Source organism: Schistocerca cancellata, chromosome 6 (assembly GCF_023864275.1).
Source record: "Schistocerca cancellata isolate TAMUIC-IGC-003103 chromosome 6, iqSchCanc2.1, whole genome shotgun sequence".
Lineage (NCBI taxonomy): Eukaryota > Metazoa > Arthropoda > Insecta > Orthoptera > Acrididae > Schistocerca > Schistocerca cancellata.
In genome coordinates this window covers 273,737,679-273,764,701 of record NC_064631.1, presented here as the reverse complement: position 1 = coordinate 273,764,701, position 27,023 = coordinate 273,737,679, and the positions used below count along the sequence as shown (strand labels likewise).

The 27,023-nt window shown below is 41.4% G+C and overlaps 1 protein-coding gene across 1 annotated transcript in view; it reads left to right on the top strand.

Annotated features, from left to right (window-relative positions):
- LOC126190689 (transmembrane 9 superfamily member 2) overlaps positions 1 to 27,023 on the top strand; it is a 127,378-nt gene that overhangs the window by 30,772 nt on the left and 69,583 nt on the right. The window contains exons 4-5 of the mRNA XM_049931149.1: positions 4,040 to 4,175; positions 14,717 to 14,838. Of these exons, the coding sequence (XP_049787106.1) occupies positions 4,040 to 4,175; positions 14,717 to 14,838 (258 nt within the window). The remainder of the gene's footprint in view (positions 1 to 4,039; positions 4,176 to 14,716; positions 14,839 to 27,023) is intronic.

Here is a 27,023-nt window from a genome sequence, read left to right as displayed (position 1 = left end):
GGCATTCTTGATTTTGATTGCAATGCCCTTTCAGTATGACAGTAAGATTATCCATTACTTTTATGTGTTATATTCTTCAGTGAGGCGCTCTATTTCTGAAAGTGTTTGAACTCTACATTGTGGAGCACCTCCTCCCCATAAAGTCAAGTGATATCTCTCAGGTTTTCTTGATATAAAGAACCTGGAAGCATGCCATTATTAAATCATTCTGAGAAAGCCTGAGAGATCACAAACAAGATTACAGATAGCTTTTCTCTCTAAGTTTTTTGAAGGTTTTTCTGTAGATCCTATTGTGAGGATTAACTCATCTTAATGCACATATTTTTTGGTCAGCTATTGTTGGCTCCAGAAAATGTGCATTGCAGATAAAACAGCGTATTCTTTTGTGTGTATAACACTGCCAGGGCTAAATGATAAGTTGAGGGTAGCAAGTATCTTTTCTGATTTTAACTACAGTTGTCATCCAGTGTCAATAAATGAGACACAAACATTGATCTTACTGGAGTGCTATTATTTTTGTGGGTAGAGGGTCCTAATTTTGTGTATACATACAAATCAATGATTTATTAACCAAAAAAAGCAATAGACTGAAAAATCTTAGTGTTTGTGGCATGCTTTATAGAAAACACATTGTTTCTCAACCACCCCACATCAGGCTGGATACAGTTTCTGAAACATTAATCTTAAAAATGACATTTTGAAAGAGTGAAGTCGATATTTAAAGTTTTAATCTTGAAGACAGGTGAAAACCTTCCCAGTAAGTATCACATTCACATCTCCACAGAAGTTCAGTACTGCTGTCTTCACTATAAGAATTATCTCCACAGTCACTGATACTGAATAATGAAACCTTGTTTACTTTATTTTTACACTATCATGTCCTGTGGAATCATATTTTGAGATAAACAGATAAATGATGCATTAGCTCCATACTTAACAATCATATACAACCATTTGCTTGACGAACCAAAGACTGGAAAGTTGCACAGGTCACACCAATATTCAAGATAGGCAGTAGGAGTAGTCTAATTAACACAGGGCCATATCATTAACGTCAATATGCAGCAGGATTCTGGAACATATATTGTGTTCAAACATTATGGATTACCTCAAAGAAAATGGTCTATTGACACACAGTCAGCATGGGTTTAGAAAACATCATTCTTGTGAACCACGACTAGCTCTTTATTCGCATGAAGTGTTCAGTGCTATTGACAAGGGATTTCAGATCGATACTGTATTTCTAGATTCCCGGGAGGCTTTTGACACTGTACCACACAAACAGCTTGTAGTGAAATGTGCGTGCTTGTGGAATATCGTCTCAGTTATGTGACTGGATTTGTGACCTCCTGCCAGAGAGGTCACAGTTCGTAGTGACTGACAGAAAGTCGAGTGAAACAGAAGTGATTACTGGCGTTCCCCAAGATAGTGTTATAGGCCCTTTGCTGTTCCTTATCTATATAAACGATTTGGGAGACAATCTGAGCAGCCGTCTTAGGTTGTTTGGAGAAGACACTGTCATTTATTGACTAATAAAGTCATTAGAAGATCAAAATGAATTGCAAAATGATTTAGAAAAGATATCTGAATGGTGCGAAAATTGAAAGTTGACCCTAAGTAAAGAAAAGTGTGAGGTCGTCCACATGAGTGCTAAAAGGAATTCGTTAAACTTCGGTTACACAATAAATTAGTCAAATCTAAAGGATGTAAATTCAACTAAATACCTAGGTATTACAATTACAAACGACTTTAATTGGAAGGATCACACAGGAAATGTTGTGGGGAAGGCTAACTAAAGACTGCGTTTTATTGGCAGGACACTTAGAAAATGTAACACATCTACTAAGGAGACTGCTTAAACTATGCTTGTCCATCCTCTTTCAGAATACTGCTGTGCAGTATGGGGTCCTTAACAGGTAGGACTGACGGAGTACACCAAAAAAGTTCAAAGAAGGGCAGCACTTTTTGTATTATTGTGAAATATGGGAGAAAGTGTCACTGAAATTATACAGGATTTGGGCTGGACATCGTTAAAAGAAAGGCGTTTTTCGTTGCGACGGAATCTTCTCACGAAATCCCAATCACCAACTTTATCCTCTGAATGCGTAAATATTTTGTTGACACCGACCTAGATAGGGAGAAATGATCACCTCGATAAAATAAGGGAAATCGGAGCTCGTACGGAAAGATATAAATGTTCGTTCTTTCTGTGCGCTATACGAAATTGGAATAATAGAGAATTGTGGTGGTGGTTCGATTAACCCTCTGCCAGACACTTAAATGAGATTTGCAGAGTATCCATGTAGATATAGTAACAGGTTACTTATTTTAGAAAAGGGTGATCAGAGCAATATCTGTTGGCAGTTAATGAACTTTGTAGAGCTATAATTAATGTCTTCTAATCTGCCCCTCTCAAACATGTACTACCTAGTGGAATTTGTCATTAGTAAGATGAACGGGCTCAGTAGGAAATGCAGCAGTCACAAAGTGTTTCTGGAAACAAATTGGTTACGGGTGACTCTTTATTAAGTGTTACATAGAATGATGTAGTCTCTTTTATGTGTCTCATTTTCAGTAGGCTTCCTACAGAACTGAGAACTGTGGTAGATCTATAATTTTCAAATTTTAGATTAGAAGGATTCTTTGTGGTACACTTTTTTATTCTGTAATAAGTTCCTCAGGAGAGGTTACAACTGTCTGGTATACGTGGTCTGTTCAGAAAATTCTGAAACATTCGTAATTTCGTGTCAATGGTGTGTTGTAGCGAAATGTAGGTTGGCATTCCTGCACATGCCTGCTAGAAAATGCAAGAAGGAAAGACCTGAAATGTGGCAAGACAATTCACAGCTCTTGCATCACAATTACGCACCACATATTCATCCCATTTGGTGCGTGACTGTTGCACAAAAAACAAAATCACTTTGCTGTCTCATCCTCCATGCTCTCCAGACCTGGCCGCTGTGGACTTTTTTTATTTCCAAGTATGAAAACCCCATTGAAAGGATGAAGATTTGCAACGATAGGTGAGATAAAAGATAATTTGCAGACAACACTTCGTGTGATCCAGTAAGGGGCATACTGGGACTGCTTCTGGAAGTGGAAACTGCATTAAGAGGGTGTGTCAATTGTGAAGGAGAGTATTTTGAAGGAGACCACGCGCAACAAGTAAAAGGTAGGCATAGAAAAAAATGTTGGGCCAAAGTTTTGGAATTTATTGAACAGACCTCATATTGTAACTCTTAAAATATTTGTATTTATTTATTTATAATCTGTAGTCTGTAAATTATGTATTCAATGGCTTGTTTTATGACCAAGTAACTTTGGCCAAGACAAATAAGTCAGTCAATTAAAACAAGACATTGTCGTACAGACAGACTAACTTTTTATAGGTATTAGTTAAACAACAGATGGATGTTGTGAGAAGTGTGGAAAGAATTTCAGATATTGCCAATTTCATTCCAGCTCATTATTGATGGAAATCTTACCTTTTAACTAGCAGTGGATTCAAACATCACGGTAAAAGTGTTATTGTGTAATATAGAATTTTTTTCCTTGTTTCTCTAGTAAGTTAGTCATGAAATTATCGTAATCTCCTAAGATGCAGAGTAAAAATAGATACAAAGCTGAACAAATACAGACTTATCAGGCAAGCGGTCACATATGTAGATTATGAGAAATTAAGAGTAGGAAGATATACCAGATTAAATTAAGCAAAAAGTTCAGTATCATAGAAAATGAAAATTATACAGACGTAGGTGAAGAGGGCAGTAGTTTTACAAAAGTACTAGCATAAACAGCAAAATACAGTGCAGGTATGAAAATATAAAAAGAAAAGAAAATAGCTATTGGAACAAACCAGCTGTTATAGGTTGGGCAGTATACTTCAGAAACTTGATGGAAATGACTAATGCAACATGCTCTCTCTCTCTCTCTCTCTCTCTCTCTCTCTCTCTCTCTCTCTCTCTCTGTGTGTGTGTGTGTGTGTGTGTGTGTGTGTGTGTGTGTGTGTGTTAAATTAATGGTGTATAATATGTTTCAGATTAAGTTTTTGGAAGACCAGTCATGCTCTGTAGCGTGTATCAAGAACTACACCGGCACTGACAAAGACTCTGAGACAAAGCTTGGGTTACTTAGAAGAGGCATTGGCTTAAACTATCAACATCACTGGATAATTGGTTGGTATTACTCTACAGGCCGGGAGCACATAATTGTTTTATGAATAATAATGTGGATGATAATAAAAATAATAGTAGTAGTAGCAGCAGCAGTACTACTACTACTACTACTACTACTAATAGTAGTAGTAGTAGTAGTAGTAGTAGTAGTTGTTGTTGTTGTTGTTAGTATTAGCAAGCCACTTCAAGGATCTGGGGATGCACATCAACCTGGACTGAATTTGCGTGGCAGGTTAACTATGAGGGCCACTGTGCTGGCCAGCCAGGATATGATTTTTAGGCAGTTTCTCACATCTGACTCGGTGAATACTGGGCTGATATCCACATTTGCCTCAGTTACATGATTCACAAACATTTTGCACGTGTTCTCACATTTCCACGTGGGATGACACTAGATGCAGATGAGGTAGGGGGGGGGGGGGCATCAAAGGGAAAAGCATCACAACACCCTCTACCACACTAACATTGCCAAATCCATATTAACACGCCGACCCCAAGAAGGCATGGGATAAGGCCAGGAATAATAATAATAATAATAATAATAATAATAATAATAATAATAATAGTACTCCGTTTGTCAGAAAAGTTCCAGGACAGGTTTCTTTATTTATGAGTCTGCAGTATTAAAAATGAACAAATGTTGTTTTTATGTTACCTTGTATGTGTGTGTCCTTGAAGTGACCTGGGCCATGTTTCCTCAAAAAACCACTAGGTGGCAGGGCTGTGCTCAGCAACTCACTTTTGGGTTCTTGGCACATTAGTTATGGTAACACAATGGATAATGATTGTGAGCAAAGAGAGAACATTAAATTCTTCATTAAGCTTGGGAAAACCCCTAATGAAACCTGGACAATGATTAAGCAAGTACATGCTGGCAAGCACTTTCAAGAAGTCATGTTTTCAAGTGGCACAAGAGGTTTCGTGAAGGCAGAGATTCAGTGCAAAACAGTCCCTGAGCTGGTTGTCTGTCTACAACACACGTCAGTGCAAAAGTGGAGCGTTTAAGACAGTTATTACAAGAAGACCATCGTGTAACTGTGCAAGCGATATCAGAAAAAGATCATTTTAATCGTAATCTGTGTCATAAGATTTGATGTGAAGATTTAGGGAAATGAAAACTTAATGCAGAACTCGTCCCTTGCACACTAATGGACAAACAAAAAGAAGAAAGGCAAAGAATTTCTGCCAAACTACTGGATGGAGCCAGAAGTGATCCCACATTTTTGTCAAAGATTGTTGCTGGGGATGAAAGTTGGTGCTACCAGGACAAAGACAATGTTACTGCGTACTTCTATAGTAAAGTATTAGTGCTCCATGAGTATGATCCTCCAGATCCAATAGTGAACCAAACTCCTTACACCAAAGTCTTGAAACATTTGCAACAAGTTATTCTCTGTGTTTGCACTGATTTGTGGCTTTCTCAGGATTGGTTCTTACTGCATGACAATGCAAGACGCCATACTGCTTTATTTGTTACCGAGTACCTGGTCAGACATTTTTTTATTGCCATCCAACATCCACCGTATTTGCCTGATGTCTCGCCTTGTAATCTTTTTCTCATTTCCACGAGTGAAAAGGCGACTGAAAAGTAAGCTTCCTTAGGGTATTGCAGACATCCAACAGGTTGTGGCAAATGAGCTTACAAGCATCGCAGTTGAAAATTTCCCTGCTTACTTCAAAGACCTCCAGAAACATTGACAACTTTGTATAGATAGCCAAGGGGACTGTTTCGATTGGAGCTAGGATCGTTGCTTGGTAAGTGCAATTTTCTGTTTCCAAAAACAACCTGTCATGAAACTTTTCTGACAAAGGGAGTAATAATAAAAATAATCACTTAAAAGAAATAGAAGAGGATTTCCAAAACTGTAACATGAGAGATTTCTACGAAACATTTAAAACCAGAATCAAGCAATGTTGGGTGGAGGACGTGAGGACAGTAGGTTGCTGTAGATTGAGGCCAGGATAATTTCGTGAGAGGAGAATGTGTCATAAGGAGGATAACTCCCATCTGAGTAGTTCAGAAGAGCTGGTGGTGGTGGAGGGGGGGGGGGGGAAGAGGGAGGATCAAATAGGCTTGGGTTATGAAGCAGTCATTGAAATCAAGCATGTTATATTCATCTGCACGTTGTGCCACAAGATGATCCACTTTTCTCTTGGACCCAGTTGGGTAGTGGCCGTTCAGCCCAGTGTATAGCTGTTTGGTAGTCACACCAATATAAGAATCTGTGCAATGGTTGCAGCAGAGCTGGTATACAACATGGCTGCCTTCTCAAGTGGCTTGCCCCCTGATTGGATAGGGTAATCCTGTGACAGGGCTGGAATAGGAAGTGGTGGGTGTGTGGATTGGGCAGGTTCTGCACCTGGGTCTGACAAAGGGGAGGGGTTTTGAGAAGGGCCAAAGGCTTTAATTAGGGAATGGAGGTTATGATGGAGTTCTAGTTTGGGATCACTCTTGCATGGTTTATGGGATGAGGAGGAGTTTGATTATTGGCAGAAGCCTTCTGCCTCAAAACAAACCCTGACATAATCATTCTACCTGCAGACAAAGGTTCCACCACTATCATTATGAATGGTAGTGACTACCTGGTGAAAGGCCTCTGCCAGTTGTCCCAGTTGACTGACACCTACAATTGCAAATTCTGCTAGAGTGATCCCATCTCAGAAGTCCAACACAACCTGAAATACCTGCATCAAGCCTTAGGCCCTTCCCAGAACCTCCCCCCAGAGTCCATTTATGTTCTCACCCTATGACTCTCTGCTCTGTAGAAGATTATTTTGCCCCCACTGGAAGAACTTCGGCCCTTATTGACTAACATCTCTAACCAGTTGCTTGTATTGTAGCCTCCCACTTTAAAGATAGAGCCTTGTCCTACACCAACTCTCCATCATCCCTGTCCCTTTATCTGCTTGATTCTCACTTGGTACTGCTGATGCCACTTCCCTAAGCACCAATATCACTTACGCCCTTGGTCTTTCCGCTGTGGAGCACCACTTTTTGCAAGATTCTTCAAACTCCAAACCTACTACCTAGAGTAGACCTTCCTTGCCTCCCAAAATGCCAAATCCTACTCTGGTTCAGGTTCGGCCATGATATCTTTATGATCTGGACTCAGGGCCAAGACACTCTATCCTCGTTCCTTCACAACCTCAACACCTTCTCTGCCATCTGCTTCACCTTGTCCAGCATGCCAACTTTCTGGGCATTGCCCTATTTCCTCTGATGGGCCCATCCATACCCATGTCCACACTAAACGCACCAACTACTATGCATTTTGACAGCTGTCAACCCTTCCACACCAAAACATCCCTCCCATACAGCATGGCCATCCAGGGGCGGCAGGCACTCATCCCCAGACCTAGTCTGCAAAAACCTCCTGTGTCATTTCCCCACACATCCCCAATCCTCCCACCACCCCCAAGAACCAGCTACAAAGGAGTGCCCCTTTCTTCTCCCAATAGCAGTCCAGACTGGAACAACTGGACAATATCCTTCATCAGGGCTTGGTTTACCTGTCATCATGGCCTGAAATGAGGGACTACCTACCCAAGATCCTTCTTATCCCTCCTAAAGTGGTGTTCTGTCACTCACCCAACCTACACAACCTATTCCACCACTGTGGCTCTCCCAATCCCAACTCCTTGCCAAGGGATATGATCCGTGTGTGACCCAGGTGCAAGATCTGCCCAATCCACCCACCCAGGTCTTCCTATTCCAGGTGACAGGTTTATCCTACCCCAACAGGAGCCAAGCCACCTGTGTAAGAAGATATGTCATATAACAGCTCTGCTGCAATTGTCGCACAGCTTTTTGTATTGGTATGACAACCAAGGAGTTCTCCACCAGGACGAACGGCCACTGCCAAACTGTGGCCTAGAGTAAAGTGGACCACTCTGTGACATAACATGCAGCTGAACATAATAAACTTGATTTCAATGACTGCTTCACAACATGGGCCATCTGGATCTTCCTCTCTGAACTGTGTAGATGAGAGTTACCCTGACAACATGTTCTCCACGCCTGAAATCATCCTGGCCTCAACCTGTGGTAACCTATTGTCCCCACACCCTTCATGCAACAGTTTCTACCCCCTCTGTTGTATCATCTCCTCCCTAATAATGTCCGCCACTCTCTTCGTGTGCCGTCTTCTGCCAGCGCACCTGCCTATCTTTCCTCTCCCCTGGCCCTCTCGTGTTCTGTTGCCCCCCCCCCCCCCAGCCCCACATCCCACCCCCCACATCCCACCCCCCACATCCCACCCCCCACATCCCACCCCCCACATCCCACCCCCCACATCCCACCCCCCACATCCCACCCCCCCAACTCACCCAGACATATCCTTGTCCCCATGGCCTTCTGACACTACATGTGGTGACAGTCTTGTCACGTCTCCTTCTGGTCCTTGCACACCCACCAGATAGCACTCATCTCTCCCTCCACCCATATCCTGCTATTACTCCCCCCCCCCCCCCCCACCCCTTTACAGATAGCTGCTTCCGTTCAACATGACAGTCGCATTGCGATCCGAGCTGCCAGAGATGCCAGTCACATGGGCTGGCCATGAGGGGTCACATGGGCTGGCCATGAGGTGTGTGTGTGTGTGTGTGTGTGTGTGTGTGTGTGTGTGTGTGTGTGTGTTTGTTTCCTTTTGTGAAGAAGGTTTTGGGTTAAAGCTAAATATGTAACGGTCTTTTCATTGTGCGTTTGCGCTACTCAACATGTCATTTTCACTGTGAGTAACAATTTATCTTTTTCCTTATATTTTAAAACATCATTGGATATCAGTCACAAAATCTGTGTTTCTGAAAAAAAGAAAGGAGAGCTTGCAAGACACTGGAGAAATACTTCAATGAACTACTGAATTGTTCTGAACTGATTGGAGATAAGGAGACAAATCATGAAACTGAAAAATGGTTAAACAACAGGAGAAGATGACATTTACCATCAGAGAAATAACAAATATCATTCAAAACATATGGGAGACCGAATTAATACCAGAAGACTGGAATGTGCTGTTACTTAAAAGGGATAGCCCGATTGGACCAGTGTTAACAACTACAGAGGGATATCCATACTGCCGCATCATCCACAAAAAACACAGTATCTGCAAATAGGACACAGATCCAACAGGAAAACAATGTAGGAGAATACCAAGCAGGCTCCAGACTGGGAAGATTCTATTTTGAACAGTTACTCAATTTGAAGACAGTCCAGAGATACCAAGCAATAAGAAGCAGAGATGTTATGCACACTTTGTATATCTGAAAATGCATGTAACTCCATAGATAGACTATCACTGATACAAGAACTAAAAGAGAGGAGCTGTGACGATAAGACAGTGAATATTATCAGACAGGCACTAACAAACACAAAATCTAAAATTAAATTAAAAATAAGTTATAGGAAACCTTCAAGATTAGGAGTGAGAAAGGGCGATGATATTTCACCACTATTATTCAGTAAACTTTTAGACAGGATTGTCAAGTAATGGGAGAAAGAACTGAGGATAGAGAGATTTTATAAACCGATGAGGCTAGGAAGGAAAACCACAGGACTGGATTTTGGTTGTCTGGCATTCACTGATAATCTGGCAATACTCTCTGATGACACACAAACTGCAGTAAGCAAATAGCGGTCCTGAAAGAGAAGGCTGAAGATGTCTGGGTATAGATCTCCTTCGGTAAAACAGTATGCATGTCAAAGTAAAACGATGCATAAAAAAAGATCATAAAACACTCTGGTGAGATCGAGTTCACAATTTCAAATGTGCTGGGGAGATGATAAAAGGCAAATCGGATAGAGAAAGTAGCTCACAAGTAGAGAAATCAAAAGAAAAGTAGAGTATTCTGACAGACTGGAAACATCTACAAGAAGTCATGCCTAATGCGTTATGTAAAAGTGAGACATTACAATAGTGTTCTTGTTTCAGAGACCTTATATGCATCAGAAATGTTGTTCATGGATTGGAATGGCGCACTATAAAATATCGGGAAAATAGAGAGAAGAATCATCAGAAAAATTCCAGGACTTGAAGAAGACAGAGAAAGGGTACAGATCACAGAAGAAACAAGAGACTGAATAAAAGTGACGTGAAGAAAAATCAACAGAAACTTTATGAGCATGTGAACAGAATGCCGGATCTTAAGGTGCACAGAAAGCATTAAGAACATGAAGTGGATCACCAAAGTCAGAAAAGACCTGAAGAATGCTAACATAACAGAGCCAGATATACATTGAGGTGACAAAAGTCATGGGATACCTCCTAATATCATGTCTGACCTTTTGCCCAGCGTAGTGCAGCAACTTGACGTGGTATGGACTCAGCAAGTCGTTGGAAGCTGCCTGCAGAAATATTGAGCCATCCATAATTGAAAAACTGTTGCTAATGCAGGATTTTGTGCACAAACTGATCTCTCAAGTATGTTCCATAAATGCTCAGCAGTATTCATGTTGGGTGGTCGCCAGCCGGTGTGGCCGTGCAGTTCTATTATAGGCGCTTCAGTCTGGAACTGCGTGACCACTATGGTCGCAGGTTCAAATCCTGCCTTGGGTATGGATGTGTATGATGTCCTTAGGTTAGTTAGGTTTAATTAGTTTTAAGTTCTAGGCGACTGATAACCTCAGAAGTTAAGTCGCATAGTGCTCAGAGCCATTTTGTTGGGTAATCGGCGTGGCCAAGTCCTTCGCTCGAATTGTCCAGAACAGTTGTCACCTGGTGGCAAGGCACATTGTCATCCATAAAAATTCCATTGTTCTTTGGGAGCATGACGCCCATGAATGGCTGCAAATGATCTCAAAGTTGCTGAACATAACCATTTCCAGTCAATGATCGGTTCAGTTGGACCATTCCATGTAAACATAGTCCACACTATTATGGAACTACCACCAGCTTGCACAGAATCTTGTTGACAACTTGAGTCCACAGTTTCATTGCATCTGTGCCACATTTGAAGCCTGCCATCAGCTCTTATCAACTGAAATTGGACTTATTTGACAAGGCCATGGTTTTCCAGTCCTCTAGGGTCCAACCAATATGGTCATGGTCCCAGGAGAGGCACTACAGGCAATGTCGTGCTGTTAGTGAAGGCACTTGTATCGGTTGTCTGCAGCCATAGTCATTATCACCAAATTCTGGTGTACTGACTTAATGAATACATTCGTAGTACATCTGAATTTGATTTCTGTGGTTATTTCACGTAATGTTTCTTGTCTATTAGCAACTCTATGTGTGAAGCTGCTGCTCTTAGTTGTTAAGTGAAGACAATCGGCCTGTGTTGTTCTTGGTGAGAGGTAATGTCAGAAATTATGTATTCTCAGCACATCTTGACACTGTGGCTCTTGGAGCTATCATTCCACATTCAAAGTCTGTAAATGCAGCCATAATCACATTGGAAACCTTTTCACTTGAAACATGTGAATACAAATGACAGCTCTGCCAATCCACTGCCTTTTAAAAAATGTGTACACAATACTATCACCATCTGTGTCTGTGTATATCACCATCCCTTTACTTTTATCACTTCAGTGTACATGACAGACAAAAATTCAAGGACAAAGTTATCAAGCGGATAGTGAGCCAGGATTTCAAGAAATTCAAGATAGGAACAACTTGGTCAGATGAAAGGAAGAAAGTACATGGAGAATAACGAAAGAAATGTTGCATCTAAGAAAACGTCACCTCAAGTAGATGATTTACGCGATTGTCGTGTGGCCTCACATGTGTCATAATAATAATAATAATAATAATCATAATAATCATTACAGTATTGGCATTGGCATTGAGAACACACTGTTAAATTACTTGCTACTTTGCTTGCATTGTCCTAAACCAAACCATTAAGAAAGGATAACACACACACACACACACACACACACACACACACACACACACACACAAAACATGCAACGAAGCACGTAACAGGCCAGCCGGAGTGGCCGTGCGGTTCTAGGCGCTGCAGTCTGGAACCGAGCGACTGCTATGGTCACAGGTTCGAATCCTGCCTCGGGCATGGATGTGTGTGATGTCCTTAGGTTAGTTAGGTTTAAGTAGTTCTAAGTTCTAGGTGACTGATGACCTCAGGAATTAAGTCGCATAGTGCTCAGAGCCATTTTTGAATCACATAACACATATTGAAAAGACTGATTAGACACCATAGGAAGGGGTGTATTCATTGCAGTCAACAAAAATGTAGTCTGGCAAGTTCAAAATTGAGGCTAACTCTGAAGTTATCAGGACACAAGCAACAGGCCTATGTGAACTCAAGTTAATCATTGGATGTTTTTACCAGCCACTCAATTATGTCATAACATTTGTAGAATCATTCAAAGGAAGTCTGCACTCAGTAGTGTGCATATGCCACGATCATGCAATGTCAAGCTACTGAGTATAAATTGAGATGTGTGTGGATTCCTGCAGCTGGTACTGACACAGTCTTGCAAAGTAGTTCTGAACACTGTTTCCCAGATCCGGTTTTGAGCAGCTTGTTCAACAACCCAAACTGTATGGAAATAATTTAGACAGTGTAGTTACAAACAGGCCTGAATTTGTCAACAGTGTCAGTATAGAGACAGGAAATAGTGATCATGATTCATCATAGCAGCGAGTGTCCTAATTAAACAGTGAATGGACATCATTTAGTTCCACTATGACGGATGTGGTGGAATTATTGGCAATGTTTAAACTGATTATAAAATTCCCTCTGGAGAAGTGTCTGCCAAGCAAGTGGGTTAAGGACAGAGAAGCCAATGTTTGGTTTAGTAACAAAATTCAAAAAAATGCTGAGGAAGCAGCGATTGTTGCACTCTCAGTTTGAAAAAGAACATGAAAATGTTCGCAGACAAAGGTTAGTAGAAATTTGTGTGTCTCTAAAAAGATCAATGCGTAAACCATACAAGAACCTCCACCGCAAAAAATAAATCTTGCACAGAACCTGAGAAAATTCTGGTCCTGTGTAAAATCATTCAATGGTTCGAAGGCTTGTATCCAGTCACTTATCGGCCAGTCTGTTGTGGCAGTAGAAGACAGGAAAAAGAAGGCTGAACGTTTAAATTTTACATTTTAGAAGTCATTCATGCAGGAGGATCGTGCAGATGTACCGTTGTTTGATTGTTGCACACACTTCTCTATGGAGGACATTGGAAGATATACTCTTGATGTAGTTGATGTCTAATAAAGATATTGAAATAGAGTACTGCTCATTGTGACATTCGTACACTACACAGCGAAGTAAGACACTACATGCTTCACATCATGTTTTCTGCTCCATGGCCATGAGGCCAAGTCATTGGGGAGAGGGGACATTGTTCCTGTTTCGACTTGACAATGCTCAGGATGACTGTTTGAAACATCTCATCACCAGGACTAAAGAAGCAGACAACTCGCTCGCATATAGATCCTGAATGCTAGGAGAAAGACTGAAAGTGTTATAATGCCAGTTGCTGACCAGAGAGATACAGTGTGGGAGACTTTGTATGGATTTTTACACCTGTGCCAGTGGGACTACCAGAAAAGTTACTTAAGTCCTACTTTGGGCTGTACCATATCTTTCATTGCTTGTTGCATGTCGTAAACAAAATTGAGGGTTATGACCCTTCACCATGAAGACAAGAAACAAAGAGAAATTGTTCTTTTCCGCTGTGTGAAGCCATACTACAGTACTGAGGTGCAGACCTACAATTGTGCTTCTCATTCAAAGGAATTGAAGACCTGCTCAACAACTGAGAAACATCGATGGGAGAAGCTGCCTTATATGCTAATCATAGTGAAGAGAATGTGACAATACAGGCAGAGCAAAAGGATCTGCCAGCACTACTATATGGAAGACTACTGACCAGATCTAAATCCAGGTAGCTATTTTTGGCTCAGATGAGAACTTCGTGTTTCTGTTTCTCCAAGAGAGGGAGCAATGCCACGAACGGTGCCATATACCATATATATTAACGACTATAGTGGTTAATATCGTTGGATGGCATGCTCTGGGTCACCAGTTCACGCCGAACCAGTAGCACTTATTTGTTGTGTAGTATTATTTTTGTAAGGTTCTCGAAATTTCTTATGTTTGTAATGTTTGAATGTTCAACATTATTTGATGTTTTTATAAATAGCAGTGTGCTCCATCCAATAGTTCAGTTCTCTTATGTCTGTATGTTAGTGTTAATAAGAAACATATCTTCAGTGCTAAGTTGTGTGCTTTATTGATGGTCCTGCTTTCTGATTTGGATTTCGTTCCGGTTATCATGTGGCAGTATCCTTTCCTAGAAGAGTACTTTCCTCCTGGGGCATCCTTTCCATAATATGTTACAGTTTTACGTGTCTGTACACTGTACATATTTCTCTTGTTTCTGTCATTTGGTGTTTCCTTCTCTCCTTTCTAATTGAGAAAGATCTGGGATGAAACAAAGCCACACAGGTAGTGAACAGTGCTAATCTTCTGCAAGACATTTTGAATTTATATTGGACAGTATACTTAAACTTGCTTAGTAAGTGACACTTGATATTAATTTCCTTTTATAACTGTGTATAACTTTCCAAATTTAACTCCAGATAACATGCCTGTCACATGGTGCTACCCATTGGATTATGGGAATACATATTGCAGTACTGGCTTTCCAATGGGATGCTATGTAAAGGACAAGAAGTCTGGCCAGGATAGTTGTTCTGTTGTGGTTAGTATACTGTCAACTTTTTTGTATTGCTTTTTACTTTCATGCGGTACCTTTACTGTAATATGGTTCATACACTTTCCATTGCATGTTTAATACTGTAGTATGTTCAGTTGGTGTTCAGTATTTAAACACACACATCTGCTTGAACATAAATGTCATAAATGTGAGATGAATATTTTTCTAGTACACAGACTTTTTGGTGGAGTCCTTATTTGTTATTAGAGTGTGTATGTGGCAGTAGAACTCGTTAAAAAACTATATTTTATAAGGCTGCTCATGTGAAATAAAATGCTTTTTCCCTGAAGATATCACAGTTAACTTGTTGAGTATTGAAGCTATCATATTGTTGTTGTAGAAAAATATTGTATAAGTAGCAAAACATGAATTTTATTGAAGAGACATAGAACTGAATGAAATGCATTAAATGTTTCAGACACACATGTGCAACATGCAGCTCTAAAATGAAGTAGTGATCATACCAAAATATTAAACAAAAGTTACTTGGTCTGGAAATGAAGTTAAAAGGTGACCTGATCAGTTTAGAGCATTCTCTATGTTGCATTTTCTTTCCGGATTCTGAAAATCTGTAATTTAGATTGTTCTATTGGCTCAGGGTACAGCTAGAGGGGGAGGGGAGGGGGGGGGGGCTTCCTGCAGTAATGTGATAGTAGTTTTGGAAAGTTGCTCAGGAATTCTTTTATGAAGGTCTTGTAATCACATTTCTTCATTTGTTGTGTTTGAAAACGTGACACTTCTGAATCAGGGTTATGTCATTCGTGTAATTATCCAACCAATATCCAAGTTCCAGTCTTTAAACGCAAGACTATAAAGAAAAATTACGTAATTTGTTTTTCCATATTATTTCTCAAATGATTAATCTCTCTGCCTTGTCTCCTGCATTTGCTATTGACTATTTAAGTGGTGCTCCAATTACCAATAATGTCGAGAGTAAACATCTGTTAGCAGTTCACTAACTTTAACTCTAATACCGCTTATATTTTGATGAAATATACTAATTCCTTCTCTACTTGGAAACATTATGTCCTCGAAAGGTGAGCCCTTAGTTACAGGGACTTCCTTTAAGCAGGTTTACCTATCAGCTGACTTCAACCTAAAAGAGGTGCAACTCTAATACCAACTACTACAGGAATTTTTCCATGAGTGATGCCACCGCCACCCACTGCCATGTCACCTATAAGCATTGCTAGTCTCCCCTTCCCATACCTATTGAGGTGCAGGCCATGTCTAGTGAAACACGATCTACTGATAGACCCAACTGGCACCACTGCAAAGTGACCAATGCCCTCTGCCATCAATGCCTTCTCCAGCCCCAAGTTAACACGCCAAACAGCCACATTAAGATAAGGCTGATCATGACGCTGAAACGCACCAGTTTGATTAGCTATCGTTACCAGGTCAACACTTACATCATTTTCGCTGTCCCTATCAAGACTATTCCCTGGCCCACCAACAATGACTCTTGATCCTCTTTCGTAAAATTCCTGCATAACTCCTCTATGCTGTCAGTCACCTGAGCCAACCCTGAACAAGGCTTGACAATGCTGGTGACCTGGTACTCGCTCCCCAACACTTCGTGCAACTGCTGGCCCACACCTCTACCATGTGAACCTCCTAGCAGCAGAACCTTCTTCTTTCTGTTAGAGTTTGCAACTGACTCAGGCTTCCTAACTGCTTCGGACTGCTGCATGTTTCCTACACCTAGTGCTACAAGAGGATCCTCTCCATTGAACTCTGACAGTTGGTCAAATCTATAGGCTATACGCAAAGTAAAACTGCCTGAATACCTCCTCCTAGCTGCTTTCTTGCCAACTGCCAGTTCCCATTCCTCAGCACTCTTCCTCTTCACCCTCCTCAACCTATCTAGTTCCGCCTTTGCCTATTGTAACTGCTCCTGAAGGGCACATATGTTACACTACTGCTCCTCTGTCAGCTTATTTCTACTACAGATTCTGCATGCCCGGGAGAGGATCTCAGTAGAACGCCCACTGGCTTCACCACTGCATTCCCTCCAGCAAAAATACATTGAACCAATCCCACACAATAAACCGCTATTCTCAAACTTGCAACAAAGCCCACACTTCTCACTCATGGTAAAATTTTACAGATACTGAAAAAACCTACCTAAGGTCAATTACAACAATAGAACTATGTACAGAACTAACAATAGTGGTCTTGAAATTCTCTCTCTACTAAGAAGCAACAACTTCTATTAATACTACTAAACCATAACTAATACCAATACCAACAAAACTTCACACAATTTATTAGCTAAAATCAAAAATTCAAGCAGCTACCAGAACACGCAACGAAGTTAAAACAGTGAATGAAAATTCCACTGAAATATTTCACTAGAAACAATAAGAAATATCAGCTGAAAACTACCGCACCAAATTTACTAAACAACTTCAATGCACAGTAAACTCTAAAAAACACAGCGAGCAAGCATTTCCAAAAGTTTATTAAACCATTATTTCGCCACAAACTGCATGAGACACCATTGAAAACCACTAAATTTAGTAATTGTATAACAGAGCACAAAAAACTCTTCAGAATTTAACAACCGCTACAGCTGCAACTGCATGCCGCGAAATGTAACCACACTGCTAATATTTGGATGAATGATTGAAAGCTACTAAATTTAATATTCAAATACAGTGCACAAACAATTTTGACAGTACTTAGCTTTATAATTGCTACAGCTGCAACCACATGTTGCGAAATGTAAACACACTACTGAGGCATGAGACTTTGATGAATGACATAAGTACATGCACGAACAACAGACCAGTAGAGTCAATAACACAGAAAGCAGACTGAGATTAATGAAAATTCACTACCAAGTAACTTTTACAGCAAATACTAACACAAATAAACTTTAAAATAAGTAACTGAAGACTAAAACTTTACAAAATATTGACGAGCAACTTCAACAGCAGTCCAGCACATGTGACGTCACACCAAAGATTCTGCATTTCCTTTGCTACAGTAAGTCTGTTTATTATTCAGAAAGATGTTGATGCAATTGCTGGCCCTGTGAAATCCTGCTTTCGTTTACACTATGGCACTTTGCTTTTGGAGACTACTTCTGATTATAAAACACAACAACTGCCTGCACCTTCGCTCTTCCATGGCTATTCTGTTTGTGTCGAGGCCCATCCAATGCTGAATTCTTCCTGTGGTGTTATTTACACTAGGGTGCTCAATGGTCTGACCGAGGCAGGAATCCAAACATACCTCTCTGATCAGGGTATCGTTGCATTGGGTGATGAAAAATGTAGAGGCCTCCTTAGTGCCCACACACACTCTCTTTCTCTCTTTTGATATAGTGATTCTTCCGTCAAAGGTCAAAGCAGGTTATGAAGTTACCACAGTCAGACCGTATATTCAGAACCCAATGTGCTGCTACCATTGTCATTGTTGTAACCACAGTCGAAAGTCCTGTTGACACCCAGCCAATTGTGTAACCTGTGGTAGGGATGCTCGCGAGAGCGATTTTCTGCCTCCTCCTCCTCCCCACTGCATCAATTGCAGTGATGACCATGCTGCCACCTCTCACTATTGTCGCATATATCTCCATGAGCAGGGTGTCCAGGAGATCCAAGTGAAGGAAAAAGTGCCTTACTCAGTCGCTCACAAGTTGTTGGTTAATCGGAAACGCTGTGTTCTACTATTTGGCACACACAGTAGTGTTCTTGCGTCACAGATAACATGGACATGCAACATCGAATTTAGCACCGCAGTTGTGAAATCGCCCACCATCATGGTAGTGTCCCCATCTCCTCCTCCAGCTGTGCAACACTTCACCAAACTTTCGTCTCACGGATTGAAGTCACCAGCTGCACAACTGGCAGGCTGGAAATGACACAAGGAATACTCCCTAAAGACTTCCTATGTCCCTCCAGTGAACCAATGTCTGAGTCTTCCTTTGCCAGCTGGAAAGGCTCCAAGAAGTCAAACAAAGGCAAATGGTCTTCTCCTTCACCCATTCGAAGATCCTCTTCGATGGTGTTATCATGTGATATCCTCGCCCAGCCAATCTCCATGTTGCCAGTGCGCACCACCATCCATTTTTCTGCCCTGGACCCCGCAGGCCAACAGAAGGAGAATGCCAGCACTTCTGCATACCGCATGCAGCAGGATCCTCCTGCCTCTGTGCCCTGTAACAGCGAGTTTTCGAAGTCTGGCACTCATCAGCCGTTGGGGTGACACCCTTCATTTTTTCCTCGCCGTGACCCTCCTCCAATGGAACGTTTGCGGTCTTTGATCCAACAAAGAGGATTTATGGCTACTCTTAGAATCTCAGAATCACTTGTTGTCTGCCTTCAGGAAACAGAATAACATCTTTACGACCACTTTGAGGTCTCGCATTTCTTCCTGGTCTATTTTGACCTTCCCACCGAATACAGCATTCCATCTCCTGGGTGCTTTGTGCTGCTCATATGGGATGACGTTCATAGTCAACTCATCTCCCTGACTATCCGCCTTCATGCTGTTGCAGTTCGCCTTTTCCTTCCTCACTTGACCTTCTACCTTTGTGCCATTTACACCTCTCTGTCATTCAATGTCTCCAGGGCAGACTTCCTCCACTTTATTGGACAGCTACCTCACCTCTTTCTGCTGCTTGGTGACTTTAAGCACACCATCCCCTTTGGGGCTCTCCCAGAACCTGTCCGAGAGGTGCCCTCTTGGCTGACCTTCTTAATCAACTCAACCTCCTCTGCCTTAACACAGGAGCACTCATCTTCCTTTCAGACTCTACGCATACCTATTCTCAGTTGGACCTGTCCTTCCACACTTCACGGCTTGCCCATCGTCTTGAGTAGTCTGTTGTCTGACACATACTTGAGCGACCATTTCCCAAGTGCTATCTGTTTGCTAATTCCTACCCCACCTGGGTGCACACCCAATTGGCAGCTTACAAAGGCTGGCTGGAAGCTTTACTCCTTCCTGGCGACCTTCATAGAATGACATTTCCCCAGTTGTGATGACGAGATAGAATATCTTACAAATGTTATCCTTACTGCTGCAGAACCTTCCATTCCTCACACTTCCTCGGTACCATGCCCTGTCCTGGTCCCTTGGTGGACTGAGGCGTACTGCGATGCAATTCGCACTCAGAGATGTGCTGTCTGCATTTTTAACCGTCATCCTAGGATGGATTGTGGGACCAAGATCCATTCCCCAATTTCTGGCCTGACAGTAGCAGATGATGTCATTGTGGACCCTATTGCTATCTCAAACACCTTGGGCCACCATTTTGCAGAGCTTTCGAGTTCCTCCCATTATCACACTGCCTTCCTCCATTGGAAACGAGCAGAGGCGGCTCGGGTGATATCCTTCTCTTCTCAGAATCGTGAGTGTTACAATCCTGCCTTTACTATGAGGGAGATAGATCATGATCTCACTTCATCCTGATCCTCCACCCTAGGGCCATACGATTTTCACATTCAGATGTTGAAGCACCTTTCTCTTGCGGGCAGGCACTTTTTGCTTCATGCGTACAACTGCATCAGGGCAGAGGGCATGTTTCCCAGACACTGGTGTGAAGCCACTGTCATACCTATACCTAACCATGGTAAAGACAAACACCTTCCTTCTAGCTACTGCCCCATTTCTCTCACCAGCTTTGTTTGCAAGGTGATTCATGCCCAGCTGGTATGGTGGCTTGAGTCTCGTAATTTACTAACCACTGCACAGTGTGGATTTTGAGTACGCTGTTCTGCAGTTGACCATTTTGTAACGTTGTCCACCCATTTCATGAATGGTTTTCTGCAGAAATCCCAGACACTGGCCATGTTTTTCGATTTGGAGAATGCCTACGACACGTGCTGAAGGAATGGTATTCTCCATACACAATACACATGGGGCTTCTGTGGCCGCCTGCCCCATTTTATTCAGGAATTTTTAAAAGACCAAGTTTTCAAGGTATGTTTGGGTTCTGCTTAGTCAGACACCTTTATCCAGGAAAAAGGTGTACTTCAGAGTTCCGTCCTGAGCATTGTCCTCTTTGCTGTCGCCATTAACCCTGAAATGGCCTGTCTCCCACCAGGCATCTCTAGCTCCCTTTTTCTTGACGATTTTGCCGTCTATTGCAGTTCTCTATGGACCTGACTCATTGAGAGGCATCATCAGCAATGACTTGATTGTGTTTTCTCAAGGAGCATTGACACTGGCTTTCATTTTTCCACTGACAAAACCACTTGTATGAATTTTTGGCAGTGCAATTGGTTTCTTCCACTGTCTTTACATCTTGGGCCCGTTGCTCTTTCATTTGTTGAAACTACAAAATTCCTGAGGTTCATGCTTGATAGGAAAGTTTCTTAGTCCTGCCACATGTCTTACCTGTCGGCCTGCTATAGGAAGTCCCTAAATGTCCTATGTGCCCTCAATGGTACTTCCTGAGCAGCAGATCGAACCACTCCTCCGTTTGTACCGGTCCCTTATCTGTTTGAAACTAGACTATGGGTGTTTCGTTCACACGTCTGCATGTCCTTCCCTGTTACGCCATCTCAGTACTAACCACCATCATGGCATCTGTGTGGCCACTGCTGCCTTTTACTCTAGCGCAGTTGAGAGCCTGTATGCAGAAGCTGTCAAACTACCGATGTCCTGTCACCGTGACTTCCCCTCAGCAGATATGCATGCCGTTTGCCATCATGGCCACCGATCCTATGCCTCCTTTTTCGATGACTCCTATGATAGCCAATATGGAGTACATCCCTCTTCTCAGTTACTTCCTGTAGTTTGCTTCTGGCTGTTGCTTTGGCAGCTTAACTTCACACTACCTGCAACTTTCTTGGTGGGTGTTAACCCTTCATCACCTTGGTTTCATGTGGTGATCCTTGTTCGCCTTGGCCTTCATTCACTTCCTAAGGACACTACTCCAGCCTCCTCTATCATCTTCAGTTTCATGACCTTCGGAAAAAACTTCACAATGGAACCTTTGTGTAGAATGGTGGCTCTCAGACTGACTGTGGTGTCAGGTGAGCCTTAGTCATTGGCACCGACATTTTTCAGTATTGGCTTCTGGAACACTGCTCAGTGTTTACAGCTGAGCTCGTTGCCCTGTATTAGGTCATGCAGTACATCTGGCGACACAGGTTTTTCAATTGTGTCATCTGCTCCGACACTCTGTGCCCTTCAAAGCCTCTGCATGCTGTACACTATCCATTCCTTAGTTCAACAATTCCAGGAAAGCTGTCACTTACTCACTCTTGATGGAGCCACTGTGATGTTTATGCGAGTTTCTGGTCACGCCAGTCTGATGGAAAACGAGGACACTGACCCTGCTGCCAAGGCTGCAGTCCTCAAACCTCAGCCCACTAGTTGTTACTTTCCCTCTGATGATACCTGTCAGGAGGTGGTGTTACCTTGGCATCACCACTGGTTCTCCCTTCATGGGAACAAACTTCAGGTTGTTAAGCCTCTCCCAGTGGCTTCGACGAACTGTCAGCCATCTCACCATGAGGAGATCATTTTAGTTATACTGTGTATTGGGCACTGTCTTTTTAGCCATTGCCATTTGTTAAGTGGTGCTCCCCCACCACTCAACCTTTGGCTGCCTGCCATTTCCTGATGGAATGCCGTTTTTTTTAACCATTTACATTCTCATATGTTTGCTGAATAGGATAACCACTGTGACAACTAAGAGATACTGATCCCATAACACATTTTCCAGAAAGTGTTGAGTACTGTCTGCCTGTACCAGAAAAAAACTCGTGAAAATACTTTCTTGAATGGATTTCTGACAAAACTTTCAAGAGCATGCTGGATCTAGTTTTCAATGCACTCGTGAAGTATTAAGAGTAATTTTCAACTTCGTCTTGTATTCAATGTATGCCTATCCAAGTATTCTCTTTTTTTTGTGTTTTCTTTCAGTCTTCAGGAAAGGACTAAATTTCCTTTTTATGTCCCCACTAGAACCAACAGTTAAGTTGATATTCTAAAATCTTTGGCAGAAATCACTGTAGTGCACCTTTCTGATTTATATTGCAATTAATATCATCTTATGGGTTGAAGTAAAGTAGCTAAAATTTTTGTAATTTTGTTAGGCCATTTTTATGTAGTGTAGATAATTGTAGTGTAACATAGATAATTGTCGTACTGCTGTAAGTTGTTCGCAGGAAAGAACCTCTACATTTGTGCTCTGCTTTATGTTTAGCAACAATTTGTTCTTTGATAAAAAGATCGTTTTGTGAAACCACGTTCATTTCCGTGAACTGTAGCTATGACTGAAGAACTTCTTTCAAATACAGAGAGATACATAATAAGCAATAATACTGTGCTACAGTTGTGTGTGCTTTTGCATTTATGCTGTTTGCTGCAACTGCATGGTCTTTCAGTTGGTTGCAGTTACATGAAATGTACACCCATTTTTCTTATTTAAAGTTACTTGGCGTTCTTTTAGCTTCATTTTCTTTGTAAAGAATTAAAAATTTTTCATTTTGCCAGTAATGGCTGGTGCTCTGAGAGTCAATGATGCCAACTGACGTGAAATGGAAAACTACAAAACTGAGTTAGGTTGTATTGTTTCTTCAACAACACCTTACACTTCACCTAGTTGTGTATTGACCAGGTTAATTTTTATGGACTAAATTACAGCTGTGATGGAATTTTTATTTGCTGTCTTCTCTTGGCTTATGACCTATTCAGGCTTGGTGTGCAACAGTCTTTCGGAGCAGTGAAATGATAAAGCAATACGGGGAGTTCAGTTGAGAAGCAAGATAATGTTGGCCAGATACTGTAGTAAAAATGTAATTTAAAGAAGGCTCTGAAGTCCAGATATGGTAATCAGTGTGGAAACACTATTTAGCCAAATATGGAGTGTTCAAAGCAAAGTGGTAGATTTGTGTGTCACACCTGCATACTGCTTGATAGCATAGTCAGCAGGACAGTCACAAGATTTGATTTGTCAGTTACACCTTATTAATTAGAATTCTATCCAAGTAACAACTCTAACTCTAAAATACTTAACTTAGGCAATGTAGGAGAAGATAGATTGCAATTTACCATAAAGATGACACATTTAGTTGCAGACAGGCTCTATTAAGAGACACTTACACATAAGTTTTATGCCATAGCCTTCATCAGAAAAAGAAAGAGGACCACTCACCGTTCTCACAATGAGGAAACCACACCTCTTACACACATGACCACCAACTCTGTCAGCCTGGACCAGAGTGCAACTGTCACTTGGAATGGAAGCAACAATCTGGAGGAGGCAGTGAAGGGGATGGGATGCCATTGTGTGGGTAGGAGAGAGGGTCACTGTCTGGCATAGTATGCAGGTACTAGACTGCCAACAGCTGCAGCATCAGGAGCTGACTACATGAGCCATCTGGATCTTCCCCTCCACCACCAGCTTCTCTGAACTGTGCAGATGGGAGTTATCCTTACAATGCATTCTCTGCTCCTGTAATTATCCAGGTCTCGACCTACAATAACATATCGTCCCTACACCCTCCATCCAACTGTTTCCATCCCCGGATCTTACCAACTCATCATTTTCACCACCCACCCTCTTTGTTTGCTACCCACTGCGAATGCACCCACTCATCTTTCCCTGTTCCTCTTCTTTTTTGCTGTGTTTTCCCCACCTTCCTGCCCAACTACCTCCTGACGCTGTGCCTGTTGGCAGTTTAGTCCCTGCACACTCTGCCAAACAGGACTCCTCTCTTCCCTCACCCATACACTTATATCCCTTCCTCTTCTCCTTCCCTGTTCCCTCCAGATTGCTGTTTTCACTTCACATGACAGCTGCATTCTGGTCAGATCTGCCGGAGTTGGCAGTCGTGTTTGTGTGTGTGTGTGTGTGTGTGTGTGTGTGTGTGTGTGTGTGTGGAGTGCTTGCTTGTGTGTATGAATAGTGTGCATTTCTCTTTCTTTTTCTTATGAAGGCTTTGACTGCAAGCTTGTGTGTGAGCATGCTTTAATGTTGCCTGTCTGCAACTTAATGCGTCATCTTTATGGTAAATTGCAATCTCTTTTCCTACATTCTTGGTATTCCAAACTGGAATTTCCGTAGTTTGATACTTTTTAGAACAATACATGTTGTTTTTGTGGTCTTCAGTCCAGAGACTGGTTTGATGCAGCTCTCCATGCTACTCTATCCTGTGCAAGCTTCTTCATCTCCCAGAACCTACTGCAACCTACATACTTCTGAATCTGTTTAGTGTATTCAGCTCTTGGTCTCCCTCTACGATTTTTACCCTCCACACTGACCTCCAATACTAAATTGGTGATCCCTTGATGCCTCAGAATATGCCCTACCAACCGATCCATTCTTCTAGTCAAGTTGTGCCACAAATTTCTCTTCTCTCCAATTCTAATCAATACCTCCTCATTAGTTATGTGATCTACCCATCTAATCTTCAGCATTCTTCTGTAGCACCACATACATATTCATACACACAATACATAGAGGATAATATTGGAAGTAAATGTGTAATGACGTATATTAAAGACCTGAAGCCTCCAAAAATGATAATGTTGCAAGTGTGGTGGCGTGTCTTAAAGGACTTCATGATTATCAACAGCATGGTTTTTTTTTTCATAAATTTGTTCTCTCCCCCTTAGTGACTCGTGTGTGCTTCAAAAACAACTGTACTCCTTCACCCACTCAGAGATACCATTATGCTCACATTTTTTGTGTACAAGCAGGAAGTGAATTATTTTAAGGGGCTGCTAATGTAGTAAATGAATGTTCCAGCTGATGCAGTTTTATTGGGTTGTCAGTTGAATAACAACATTGTCGTGGAGTAAAGTTTTAAATTTCCTACTCATTCTCCTCACTAGGATGGCTCTTGAGTTTGAAACTTGTTGAAACATTGCTTCAGTATGACAGTGAACTTTGAGGTATTGCAGTAGGAATGCTTAGTATTTTAGGAGGTGGTAATATAGTCCAATTAGAATAAAACTTTCCATAACATGTGTCCAGTTTTTATTGGTAACAGAGACACCACTGCTTATAGATGCAAGTTCTAATATAGTGTGTTTGTTCTCCAGTTGCTATGGGTTTTATTTATTTATTGTCATTTTTGTTTGTAGTTCAAATTGTGAGGTTGTGCCCGAGTTTATATAACTGAAAATTTTCAACTGTGATTTATTGGCCAAATCTGGTGTATCTTTTATGCAAATGCTAACGTGATATTTGTGCACAGGTTTTGTATTGGGAACACTGCTGCTGCTTGTAAGAATATGGTGGTAGATTCCGTAACCACAGGGTTAACAGAGTCAAGAGTGTCTACTTGTATTTTCGTATAACTATGTGAAACTGTGCAATGCGCAGCAGCCCTCTCTCATTGGAAGATGCAAATGTACAGTGTGTCACTGAAGTAGAAGGCATTATTCAGTTGCTAGAATTCGCGGTCTTCTAACAAGCACATGCAGAATTTCTACAAATGTCAGTATTCCGTATACAAGAATATAAGGGACATTTCATATGCACATCTCTCAACATTTACAGCTGATTCAACAGCTTTCAGAAGGAGATGAAGGTAGATTATTGGAATTATGTTATTGGCTGATTGCAAATCGCTGAGTAATCCCCATTAACAATGTTTATTGGTGAAGCCATGTTCACTCGTGACAATATTGGTAACACTCATAACTCGCATCAGTGGTCTGAGAAAAGCCCACATTTTTAAGAACATTTCTCTGTATTTGTGTTGTACTGTATGATAGTCAGCCGGGCCTGTTGTTACTGTGCTGTCTTTCAGGGCACCATTACCTAGACTTTCTTGAAAATTAGCTTCCAGCATTATTGGAAGGTAAACATTTGTGTGTGTATGTGTTTTTAATTTACCGGACTGGTATCTCATTGTCAGTGGCCCAGTAGAAGATACATAAAGTAATAAACATATTACATGCTACAGGAGCTGGAATGTGTGAGTAATTTTGTGTATTTGGTGTTAAGACTGTTTAGTATTTACGTATATTTTACATTTTTAGAAGTTTTTATCTTTTACTTTTATAAAAATTTTTGCAGATGTTTTACAAAAATATAAAAAAATAAACTATATAAAAAACAAGAAGCCTTGTATTTATAAACAAATAGAATAGTGCTGGCAGGTCGACAGACACACAAACGAACACAAACATACACACAAAATTCAAGCTTTCGCAACAAACTGTTGCCTCATCAGGAAAGAGGGAAGGAGAGGGAA